A 12,141-nucleotide genomic window follows, 5' to 3' on the forward strand; every position below is an offset into this window, starting at 1 on the left:
AAAACCCAGTTTTTACTAGTATTGTGCCCACTGAAAGCTCCAAGAACGTTGAAAAGGAAAGAAAGTTATTTGGGTTAGTTAGACGCGACCTTTCCCAGTTTCGTAAAGTTTAATTTGATTTGCCTCCGTTGATTTTGATCCAAAATAAAATAATTAAAAGTAGAAAGCTAAAAAAGGTGGATCATTTCATGTACTAACAAGAGCTTTATTTAAATTACACAAGCACGTGTGGAAGAAACTCAATTTCAAACAGTTACAACTAACACTTCTTAAATAAATATCGCCTATTTTGCCAAAATATAGTTACAAGAATAACTTTCGCATTCCCATACATTTGGCCTGCAACGCAATATTGAAACAAACGGAATTTCAAATAAAATAATTATTTAGCAGTTTTAATTGCCAGTTGCTTCAAGTTGATTTAGTAGAAATGTTACAAAATAATTGAAAAAAATTACAAAAGCATTTTTTATCGATGAAAAATGTAAGAAGAAAATGTATGAGACATTTCCAAATTTGGTCTTTACTAATGGAGAAAATTTTCTTTAAAATAAAAAATATTGTATATATTTACCTAATAATTATCAAAGAAAAACTTCGATTTACTTGAGTGTATGAGTAAAATGATGTATGATTAAAACTATAATAAATAAACAAACTTTATTTGTTAATGACTATTTGGCGTTTGATCCGTTTAGTATTTTTAATTCAAAATCGTTTTTCACTTGAAAATCTAGAAATGTATTCAATTAATGTTTTTCTTTATGAAAAAATAGATGATCTGAATAAATAAAACTAAAGCTGTTGGATAGTTGGGTCTTCAGATGCCGTCAGAAGTCATTCATCTTCTAGGAATTTTTTCAAGTCGTTTGGGTCGTCTTTTAGAAAAATTGTATTAATTTTAATTTTTTTTATTATGCCATTGAAAATGTATTTCTCGTTTTTACAAGTGAAATTTTGTGGTTTAAGATTTTCACTCCTTTCCATAAGGAGACCCAATTACATCATTTTTGTTTAAACACTAATCTGAAAAACAAAATCTCTGTTTCTGTAGCTTTAAAACGCGATTATTCGAAAACCTCTGGACAAAAAGCAACAAAGTAGTTCTTAAAAACGCAGCTCGTTTGCCGAAAATTGACTAAGTGATCTCATTCCATTTTGATTCAAACGTAAAAGCTGTAACAGTTCACTAAAACTTTGGTCCTTCGAGCCGGATTGTGCCTACCGAAGGCATACAGTAAAAGAGACTGAAAATTGACGCATAATCAAACGCTAAAATTGCAAATTTTGATGCTAGAACGCGAGAAGTCATCAATAAATTTGCATCTTGGATTATAAAACGATATAATTCGTCCAGAAAGTGGACGAAAACGCAAACGCCCGGATGAGGAACAGCCGGTTCTGTCCTGACGTAGATGCGTGGACCCAAATTGTAGAATAAGTTGACATAATTTTTTTTCTTGAAAAGCTGTCCACCAATCGTGTGTCTCGAACAAAAAACTGGTTTTTATTAAAATCATCCATTAAAAAAACATTGTAATTACAATAATTGTTTAAGCATACTTTTGAACTGTTTAAATGTGAAATTACGGTCCTTCGAGTCGGATTGCGTCTGACAAAAATTCACTGAAAGGAAATGGAAATTGACAAAATCCTGGACAAAATAAGACAATGTGGTATTACAACCCGAGAAATCAGCAGAAGATTTGGATTTTTATTATAAAACACACTAGAATTCTTGTCTCTAGAAGGAGAATTTTGTAACCCCGGTACTTTCCGAAATATTTCACCCTTCGTAAACCGCCTGGTTTGTATGGAACGTCCCGCAAACCCCCCAAACTCACCTCAGTTTCAGCCACCAGTTCTTTTTGAATGGTCGAATTGATCCCAGTGGCTTCCACGTCTTTGTAAGCGTAGGCTTCACTGTATTTGCACTTGGCATATGGTGGGATGATGGAGCGATAGTTGAACTTCACCTGGAAATCCTCCTTTTCGATCTTCCTGCTTTTGATGTCGAACTCGATGCAGTTATCCAGATGTTTTTCCAAACACTGCGGTTCCATGTCCTCAATGGGCATCACCTTGTACTTGTTCTTGGCGCCCAGCGAAGCCCCCAGGCTGAGCAAGTCCTGGACTATTTCCGGATCAGCGTATCTAAAGCATCGTTTTCGTAAGGCTCAGAAATCCCCCCCCAAGGAGCTCACCTGATCGCGTAATGTAGAGGGGTGTTGCGTGCGTTACTCTCCACCTCGTTGAGCTTCAGGGAGACTTCGTCTGGATCGGGACACTGTTTCATTTTGTTGATAAACGCCCTGTAGCAGCCCTTGTTATCGTGCTGCGTGCGGTCAATGTATTGGAGCACATTGCTCAAAACACCCTCTGGAATGTTGGAAATCGGGTGGTACTTATCCAGTAGGGATTGGAAAATGGCGCTGAATCCGTGCTCGGATGCTATGATGATCTGTAAAAGAGCATCTAATTGAAACAGGGCAGCGACAGTAGTTAAGGGCGGGCCTACGGGTTTTGTGACGTTGATTCTCCCAGTTGCGCTGGGATCAGCGCCCAAGTCCAACAGGCGCTGCACGCACCTGGTCAGCCCCCGATCGCAGGCAAACTGCAGCAAAGTGCAGTCGCAATCAGTGAAATTTGCCAGGCTTTGGACGAGGTCGTTGTTGATCTGGAGGAACTGGTCTTCATCCCCTCGTTTCATGAGGTTGAGCAGCTGCTGGTACTCGGATTTGTCCTTGTCCTTGTCCACGTTGTTGTTAATCACCTGCAAGCGCTAGCAAGTGATTGAAGGTCCAGGCAATTTTGGTGTGGGGCTTACCAGCCCGTTTGCCCTCTCTTCTTCAATTATCCTCCGGATGTTCTCACCCACGCCCTTTTTATCCGCCCAATACAGGGCGGATTTGTTGTTGTTGTCCACCTGGTCCACATCGACGCCCTTCTGGATCAGGAGCCTGGCGCATTTGTAGAAATCTTCTGCGCTTCTGTCCCCATGCCGCACTAGAATATGCAGCGCATTTCCACCTGAGAAAAAACAATTGTTGGTGTTGATTGATTGAGTGGTGCAGTGAAACGTACCCTGTAATGTTTGATTATTCGCGTCCCCAGGATTTCGCTTGAGCAGCGCATTCAAAACGTCGAAGTTGGTCTTTTGGGCTGCAAAATGCAGCGCCTCCCATCCGTCGTCTTCATTGTGGTCTCGAGGATTCGCCTTCAGGTTCAGCAGTTTTTCCACTGTGGCCGCATTCACGTCCGGTTCGGAACAGGCAATCAGCAAGATTTTTTTGTTGTAATCCGGATAGGTGTAGATCAGCAGATATTCGTGTCTTCTGATCAGTTGCTCGATCTTATGGACTTTGTTGTCCAGAGTGGCCTCCAGCAGTTCGTCTTCCGGTGTTGGGCATATTTGGCTGCCGGATCGCGACAGTTTCGGACCGTTCGAATCGTTGATTCCTTGATACATGTCGGGGTCAGCTGGAAAAGCAGGAAAATCCAAGCTGTTTCAATAGAAGAATGTATATTTGAAATAGCCGGTTTGAAGACGCTGTTAATATTGCGGTTTTATTGTTAGATCATGTAAATATTAGCGCCCGAATCTCGGTTTTAGTGCGGCATTTGAATATTTCAAGGCGATTTTAAGAGCGGAATTCGTATTTTTATTTTGACTACTTGGCCGCCAGGTGTTTTATATTTACGATGCAATGATGAGGAAACGATAACATGGTGACTAAATGTATATATCCCGAATGCAGCCGTATGAGTAAATAAACATATTTCCGAAAAGTGTTATCATGTGATAAGATAGCGAATATGCATTGCTGGCATGCAAAATCTGCTGAATGTTGAAAACAGCCACCTCTGAAGATGCGGTAGCGATTTAGGGTCAAATGCCTACAGGCGGCGGCCTAATAAATTTAAAAGCCAGGGGTTTTCCACACGATCTTGAAACGAAAATGAAAATTCTATAAACTTATTCTATAGTTAAATTTACTGTATTTTTTTAAAACCGCTGGTTTTTGTAGTTATTAAGCTGTCATCTCTAGGAATTTGGTCCTAAGGATGTTTTCTGTCGACTACATCAGTTTTTTAGTCGTATCTTCCCAGCGAAAGTAGATCGCACTTTCACCATCTTGAGGAAACCTGGCTCTAAAGATGCCCAAAGTTTCATAAAAATATCTCATGAAGTTAATGTTTGCCATCTAAGGAAATATCGGTCTCAAAGTGTTTGCTTTTACAGCAATTTGAAATTTTCTACATCTATAGAAGACAGTTGACTAAACATGCTAAAAATTTTATACAAATCGCACTAACTCCTGATTTTTGCCAGTTTGGTGAATCGCAGACTGGAAATTTATGTTTGTTGTTGACTACTTCACTTGTTGAAAACGCACGACGTTTTAACAAAAATTGTATATTTCCAACTGAGGCCCCTAGCAATTTAATGCTTTCATCATCTTAAGAAGACACTTGACTAAAGATACTGAAAGTTTTATAAAAATCTATATTGGTCTTAATTTTTGCCATCTAAGTAAATATCGGTTTCAAAATGTCTGTTTTGACCCAACTGCACTATTTACTTTAAAAATTTGCATCATCCAAACTAAGACGAGGATCAATTACATATTTTACGTATCTTCAGAAGACAGTTTACTCTAGACATGTGGAAAATTTCATACAAATCGCTCCAAATCCTGATTTTTGCCAGTTTTTTGAATCGGAGACTGGAAATTTATGTTTGCTGTTGACTASRCACTTTAACAAAAATTGTATATTCCCAACGGAGGCCGGTAGCAATTTAAGGCTTTCATCATCTTAAGAAGACACTTGACTCTAAAGATACTGAAAGTTTTATAAAAATATATCTTGAGCTTAATTTTTGCCGTCTAAGTAAATATCGGTTTCAAAATGTCTGTTTCGGCCCAACTGCACTATTTACTTTAAAAATTTGAATCATCCAAAGTAAGCCGAGGATCAATTTGAAATTTTCCATATCGTCAGAAGACAGTTTACTCTAAACATGTGGAAAATTTCATACAAATCGCACCAAATCCTGATTTTTGCCAGTTTGGTGAATCGGAGACTGGAAATTTATGTTTGTTGTTGACTACGCACTTTAACAAAAATTGTATATTCCCAACTGAGGCCGGTAGCAACTTAAGGCTTTCATCATCTTAAGAAGGCACTAGACTCTAAAGATATTAAGATACTAAAAGTTTTTAAAAATCTATCATGACCTTAATTTTTGTCATCTAAGTAAATATCAGTTTCAAAATGTCTGTTTTGACCCAACGGCACTGTTGACTTAAAAAATTTGCATCTTCCAAACTAAGCCGAGGAGCGATTTAAAATTTTCCACATCTTTAGAAGACAGTTTACTCTAAACATGATGATAATTTCATGCAAAGCGCACCAAATCCTGATTTTTGCCGGTTTGGTGAATCGCAGACTGGAAATTTACGTTTGTTGTTGACTACGCACTTTAACAAAAATTGTATATTTCCAACTGAGGTCCTAGCAATTTGAGGCTTTCATGATCTTAAGAAGACACTTGACTAAAGATACTGAAAGTTTTATAAAAATCTATCTTGATCTTAATTTTTGCCATCTAAGTAAATATCGGTTTCAAAATGTCTGTTTCGACCCCACTGTACTGTTTACTTTCAAAATTTGCATCTTCCAAACTGAGGCGAGGACCAAATTGAAATTTTCCGCATCTTTAGAAGACATTTCACTATAAACATGTGGAAAATTTCATACAAATCGCACCTAATCCTGATTTTTGCCAGTTTGGTGGATCGGAGACTGGAAATTTATGTTTGTTGTTGACTACGCACTTTAACAAAAGTTGTATATTCCCAACTGAGGCCGCTAGCAATTTAAGGGTTTCATGATCTTAAGAAGACACTAGACTCTAAAGATATAAAGATCTAAAGATATGAAGTTTTATAAAAATCTATCATAATCTTAATGTTTGCCATCTAAGTACATATCAGTTTCAAAATGTCTGTTTTGACCCAACAGCACTGTTGACTTTAAAAATTTGCATCTTCCAAACTAAGACTAGGAGCGATTTGAAATTTTCCACATCTTTAGAAGACAGTTGACTCTAAACATGCGAAAAATTTCATAGAAATCGCAAAAAATCCTGAAAAATCCGAGTTGAACTACGTTGTTGTTGCGCAAAATGCCATTGCAAAAAGAACAAAAAAAGGCCTCCTTTAAACATTGGCAATTGTTCCGTTTATCTTCCTCTCAGAATTGAAAAAGTTAAGAAGCGCCCGATTGCATGCAGCTGTTTGAATGCTATTTTAGCATAAATGTATATGAACGTAATAAACAATATTGTTTCCAATGCTTACATTTGAAATGCAGTAAGTTGGCAATAAAGAAATTAAGCGCTTTAACCTGCCGGACAAAGCGGATATTGTTCTCCACAACTCAAGGCTTTTACGCGAATTTTCCTTCAATCCATCCCCATAACGTCGAACCAGATATCCAGTGGAAAGTATAATGGATGTTCCATGGGGTGGGATTTTTAATCGATATTATTACTTCGCTGTCTGTGTGTACGTACTATCCAAGTAACGAAAACAGTAATTTCATTGCTGGCAGCTTTTGCATTTTTAATACGCACACAATCGCTTTTATAACCGTTTTCCGTTGTTATTTATTAATGGAGTATTGAATCAGCCGCACGCCATCGATGTTCGGATTCTTTCAGGGCTTGTTGAAGATTGTTTGTCCCCAAAACAAGCCAAACCATCAGCAACGAACACAATGATTGATTGCTCCCTATGATTGCTCCGCGTGGAACAACTACCCAACCAATATCGGGAATTAAAATATATTGATTACTTCCAGAAGTTTATTTAATACATTTTCAGCCTGTATGGCCAGCTAATTAGGCAAATGTTGTCAATTCATTACCATTAGTTAGATTAGATTCTGGTGGATGGAAAAGTCAAGCAAAAAGGGTCAAGAACGGCTGTCTGATTATTCTGCATTTTCAAACAATAGCCGACAAATATCCGAAGCATCAATACGAAATGAATTCAATTTAAATGGTTTCTGTTATTTTCTGCGTATAATGGAAGCACAGTGACACCGAAAGTAATTAAAATAGATAAACTCCTGGACGGTTGAAATTTTGGGTAATTTTTTAGAATATCAAGTTTTTGCTTGCGCGGATAACACTGTGTTCATCTTACAGAGAATTCCTCGACTAACATCTGTTTTTTGCGAAAATTTCGGTTTTTTACTACTTTTTACTAATTGAGTTTTCGGCTTTTACATGAAATAACAACGGAAGCCACGATTTCCCCACTGATTTTCCCCAATAAATTCGTTAGTGAAATGTCGGTGTTTCACTTGAAACACCGAAAGTTTTACAGTGTTGGAAAAGTAAACAATTTTTCATAGATTTTACTTCTACAAAAAAATGAAGAAAGAGAACACTTTTGGCTTTAAAATCAATCTTTCAAAAGCCATAAGTTCCTCCAAATAACGAAGTTGTGGTTCTTCTAAAAAATAGCATGGTTTTTGCGCTTTCTTCGTCTGTTAGAGGAAGAAATTAACCTTCCTTTGTGTAGTTTAAAGTTTCATTAGCTGCTCAGACGTTTTTTGTACTAACTATCAGTTTTCTTAAATAAAAACCATATTTTTATGGACCTGGAACGACTGATCCATTACAAAAATAATTTGTCAACATTTTCCTCATCTGTTGATATTGGGGTAAAACCTGCACAATTAAAGCAGCGAACAGAAGAAATGTGATTATGGAGACCGATGCTCCGAATTCCATGGACAGCGCACATATTGAGCTAGTTGAACCCTTAAAAGTTGAACCTCCCGAATGGACGCATCTCCATTTGCCTGAAGTTTTGGGACCCATTGCACGAAGAGATGTTAAGCATCTGAAGAGTTTGATAGCTTCAAGCAACGTAGAGGAACAAAGGTAAATAGAGCACTAACAGCTACTCTAGATACTACTCTAACTGTATAGGCATTATTCTTTACTGCATGTTTTGATGATTGATGACTAATAATTGAATTAACCAATCAAAGCCGCCTCGAACTCTTGACATCATTTAATCCCAAAGGCTGCACACCCAATTTCTGATAATTAAATTAACTGATGTGACTAATATCATGTTTTTCAACACGCTTGAAATTGATCTTAAATTGAGAAAACATGCCTCTCAATCTTGTCACACCGAGCAAACCACCTCTGAAGATGCAAGCCACTCGTGCTTGCGAAACGTTAGAAAAWTTTTTTTTTGCAATTTGATAGCAATTTCAGACTTTCACCATCTTGAGAAGGCACTTGGTTCTAAAGATTCTGAAAGTTTCATAAAAATATCTCATGATCCTAATTTCTGCCATCTCAAAACGTTTGTTTTTACCCAACTGCACTCCTAATCAAAAAATTTCCATCTTTCAAAGTAAGGCGAGGAGCAATTTGAAATGTTTCCTATCTTTAGAAGAGAGTTGACCATAAATATGCGGAAAATTTCATGCAAAGCGCACCAAATCCTGCTTTTTGCCCGTTTGGTAAATCGGAGACTGAAAAAGTATGTTTTCTGTCAATAGCGACCTTAAAAAAATGAACATTTGAAACTTACGCAGTCAGGAATCTGAAAATTTCAGCAATTCGAGAAGAGAGTTGACCCTAAAGATACCCAAAGTTTCATAAAAATTTCTCTTGACCTTAATTTTTGCCATCTGAGTAAATATCTGTCTCAATATGTCTGWTTTTAGCCAACTGCATTCTCTACTTTAAAATTTCGCATCTTCTAAAGTTAGGCRAGGAGCAATTTGAMTTTTTTTCTATCTTTAGAAGAGTTGACTAAATATGCTGAAAATTTCAAGCAAAGCTCACCAAATCCTGATTTTTGCCGGTTTGGTAAATCGTATACTGATAATGTATGATTTCCGTCAATTACGCCCTTTAAAAAAAAATTGTACCTTTGAAACTGAAGGAGTCAGGAATCTGAAACTTTCACCAACTCGAGACGAGACTTGACCCTAAAGATACCCAAAGTTTCATAAAAATGTATCTTGATCTTAATTTTTGCCATCTAAGTAAATATCTGTTTTTTACCCAACTGCACTCTCTACTTTCAAAAATTCGCTTCTTCCGAAATAAGACGAGGAGCATCTGTACATTTTTCGTACCTTTAGAACAGAGTTGACTCTAAACATGCTGAAAATTTTATACAAATCGCATTAAAGCCTAATTTTTCCCAGTTTGATAAGTCTGAGCCTGAAAATGTTTGGTTTTTAGTAAAAACGCTCTTTAAAAAATCTTCTTGTCGCAATTTTGCCATACCGAGCAAACCACCTTTGAAGATGTGACCCACTTGTGCTTGTGAAACGTCAGAAAAAATATATTTCTACCAGGGCGTCAAAGCCTGCAAAACAGAGTGAAACTGATCAGTTTAATACCGTAGTGGAAAAGAGTTTCTTCCTGTATGAGCTTGCATCTTCAGGGGTGCTTTTGCTTCCGTTTCGAACATATCTCTGAAGATCTAAGACGCTCGTTTTTTGCAACACGGCCTAAAAGCATGTTTTTTGCATGCAAGCTGCCTGCACCTTCATTACGTTTTTAGGGTGCAGAAAACCTCCGAAAACTGGCCAGTTTGAATTAGGACAATATTTAATCAAAAATTAAGGCATCGGCGCCCCAAATATGTTTCGTCTAGTTGACCAAAAAGCCGTGTTTTGTGCTACATTTCCGAAGATTCTCTATAAGCGTTTTGATAGTGATTTGAAAATCCGTCATGGGGAATTCTGGCCTTATCAAATCAGGGGCAAAGGTGGTGTCTGTTGTAAGTGTTTTCTTTCTATCGGGCTTCGTTTCTGCATGGTTTACATTAGAATCCTTCCTCTAAGCTTTTAATGCTGTGGTTTATCAGTGAAACAGATTATAAAATTTTGGGAATTAAATGAAGAATTTGAATAAAACGTTTGGTTGGCACACTGGCGCCCACAAAGAACTTCCTTCCGCCTTTAGTCGTGCTCAACGAAACCAGCCTATTAGTAAGCATTTTGAATGCGATTGTTTAATTTCATTCTGGCAAGCATTTCCGGCGGATTTTCTGCAGATTTGAAAACTGTCGCTGCGGGTTATTGTATTGTTCTAAACGCGCAAAAACCGGACGTACAATTAACGCGATTAATCATCCAGGCAAATGAATGATAAATACTTCCTACGCCGATTGCAGCTCATACTGACCCATCCCATATGTGGCAAATTGTTTATAGAAAATGAACCAGTGTCTGTGTGTGGAGAACAAGTGGTTCAGAGCATCAACCTTGACTTGATGGGGACATCTGGACCCAAAGGCTGCGGTTTTTTAAAATAAAACTGTTTAAAAGAGCTTCTGGTTGATTTTTATGTCTGTGTTTCTGTAGCTTACGAACTGACTGTATGAACCGAAGAAAATTGCCGTTTCAAATTGGCACCGCAACCGGTTTTTCCGATGCTGCATCTTTGGCCTATCGGTTCTAGTGGGCCGTTCTAGTTTAAGCCCTTTTGGGGCTAATAATGTGGCTTAATTATGCCGTTTTTCTATTCGCAAGAGTACCGAGTACAATAAAATAATTTGAATTTATGGAATGTTTTCCTGGTGCAGTTCTTCGGTTGGTTACATGTAAATGCTGCGTACTTGCCCCAGGCAAAACTGACGTCAGAAATTCATTTCAAGCGCCCTTTTTGCATTTTTCTCGCGTTTTGTCCTGCTATTTGCCGACTGTTTCGCCCTCAATCTTTCCGGTGGCTTTTCCCTCTCAAAACCCTCTTCCGCGTCAAAGAGGTCACTTAAGCCCTCAGGCTATGTGCGATTGGACTTACTTGCGATTCGAGGCGTTATCCTTACACAAAAGACACTTAAATCACCAGCTTTTTCAGGCACATCACTTAAGGCACAATTAAGGATGATTTGGATTAATTAAGTAGAATTTTATAGTTGAGTGCAGCCCGCTACCTTCGCGCCAGACACTTGTGCAGGAACCAGCAAGCGAGAATCGTTCTCTATGGCAGGAATAATCAGCAGGCTCAGCAATCTTTTGACACTGCTGCGCGTTTCCACTTCATGACCAATCAACCATTATTGCTAAAAGCTTCCTTTTTTGGGATGGCTGGTGGGACGTGAGTATATGAGTTTGCATCTAATTAGTTATGGATTTATTAACGCGCTTTAATGCGGGCTTGAATGCAAAAAGGTACGACGGTCCCCGCTAAAGAAAGAGTCGTTTTTTTTTGTTTTTGTATCTTTTAAAACCCACCTTCGATATTTTAGATTTGATTGATCATCTAAGCTAGAAATGCAAATGAAGTTTATTAGGACAATGGAATATATATGCTTTAACAGTAGGCTAAATAACCAAAGTAGGTGGGCTCTTGAAGAAATAAATCAGAATTTAAAAGCCGAATATTTATGTGACAATTTGCTTGAAAATCTTCCTAGTCTAAATGGCGAATGCGCCACCATTGACTTTGAGTCTGCTCTTGAGGGCCGGCTAGAAACATTTAGCTCAATAAGTTTTTTGATTGTTATTGATAATGGCTTTTGATTGTTTATAGAGCTTTTTGCAAAATTTTGACGATTTTCAAGTTAATCCTTATAAACTTTGCTCTGCATGATTATCGCGCCCCAGCCTTAACTGGCCAATATAGCGAATGCGCGAACAATAAACCCCCGCAACTGGAAAAGTTGCCACTTTAAAGGATTGCGGTTGTTTTTATTCAACTTAACTTAGGCAAATTGCGGTAATTACCATTTGAAGCGATGTTTAGCTGCAAAAATTAGCACTCATGGCCGGGTTCTAATAGCTGTTGTGTGTGGAAATTGGGGAATTAATTAGATATATTCTGTTAACCGAGCGATGCGTTAGATGACTAGGAATTTTACCAGCTTGCTTTGAAAGTTGTAAACCAGTCTGATTATTGTGCGCATTTCTGTAGAGAAAGCCGCTTAACGTCTTTTAAATGGGCATTTCCGGTCGTAACTGCCCAACTGGTTTGTAATCTGTAACCTGTACCTATCGTGTGAGAATCGCGTTTTTGTCCGTTGCGTAATCCAGCAGAGAGCATCTGCCCAGATTAAATTCGCTGTTGATTCCGGGTTCCGGGCT

The 12,141-nt window shown here is 38.0% G+C and overlaps 1 protein-coding gene across 2 annotated transcripts in view; it reads right to left on the reverse strand.

The window, feature by feature from the left end:
* The window catches only part of LOC109536216 (transient receptor potential cation channel protein painless), a gene marked incomplete at its 3' end in the record, with an annotated part of 12,503 nt that extends 1,393 nt beyond the window's left edge, over positions 1–11,110 (reverse strand). Inside the window, 6 exon segments of one of the 2 annotated variants that reach the window (XM_048668317.1) lie at positions 1,845–2,154; positions 2,205–2,461; positions 2,519–2,773; positions 2,828–3,030; positions 3,085–3,503; positions 10,859–11,110. In XM_048668317.1, coding sequence (XP_048524274.1) covers positions 1,845–2,154; positions 2,205–2,461; positions 2,519–2,773; positions 2,828–3,030; positions 3,085–3,469 — 1,410 coding nt within the window. 2 annotated transcript variants of the gene reach the window in all.
* Positions 11,111–12,141: the final 1,031 nt, after the last annotated feature.

This window comes from Dendroctonus ponderosae, unplaced genomic scaffold (genome assembly GCF_020466585.1).
Source record: "Dendroctonus ponderosae isolate FM_Combo_2020 unplaced genomic scaffold, Dpon_F_20191213v2 Dpon_F_20191213_1, whole genome shotgun sequence".
NCBI classification, from domain to species: Eukaryota; Metazoa; Arthropoda; class Insecta; order Coleoptera; family Curculionidae; genus Dendroctonus; species Dendroctonus ponderosae.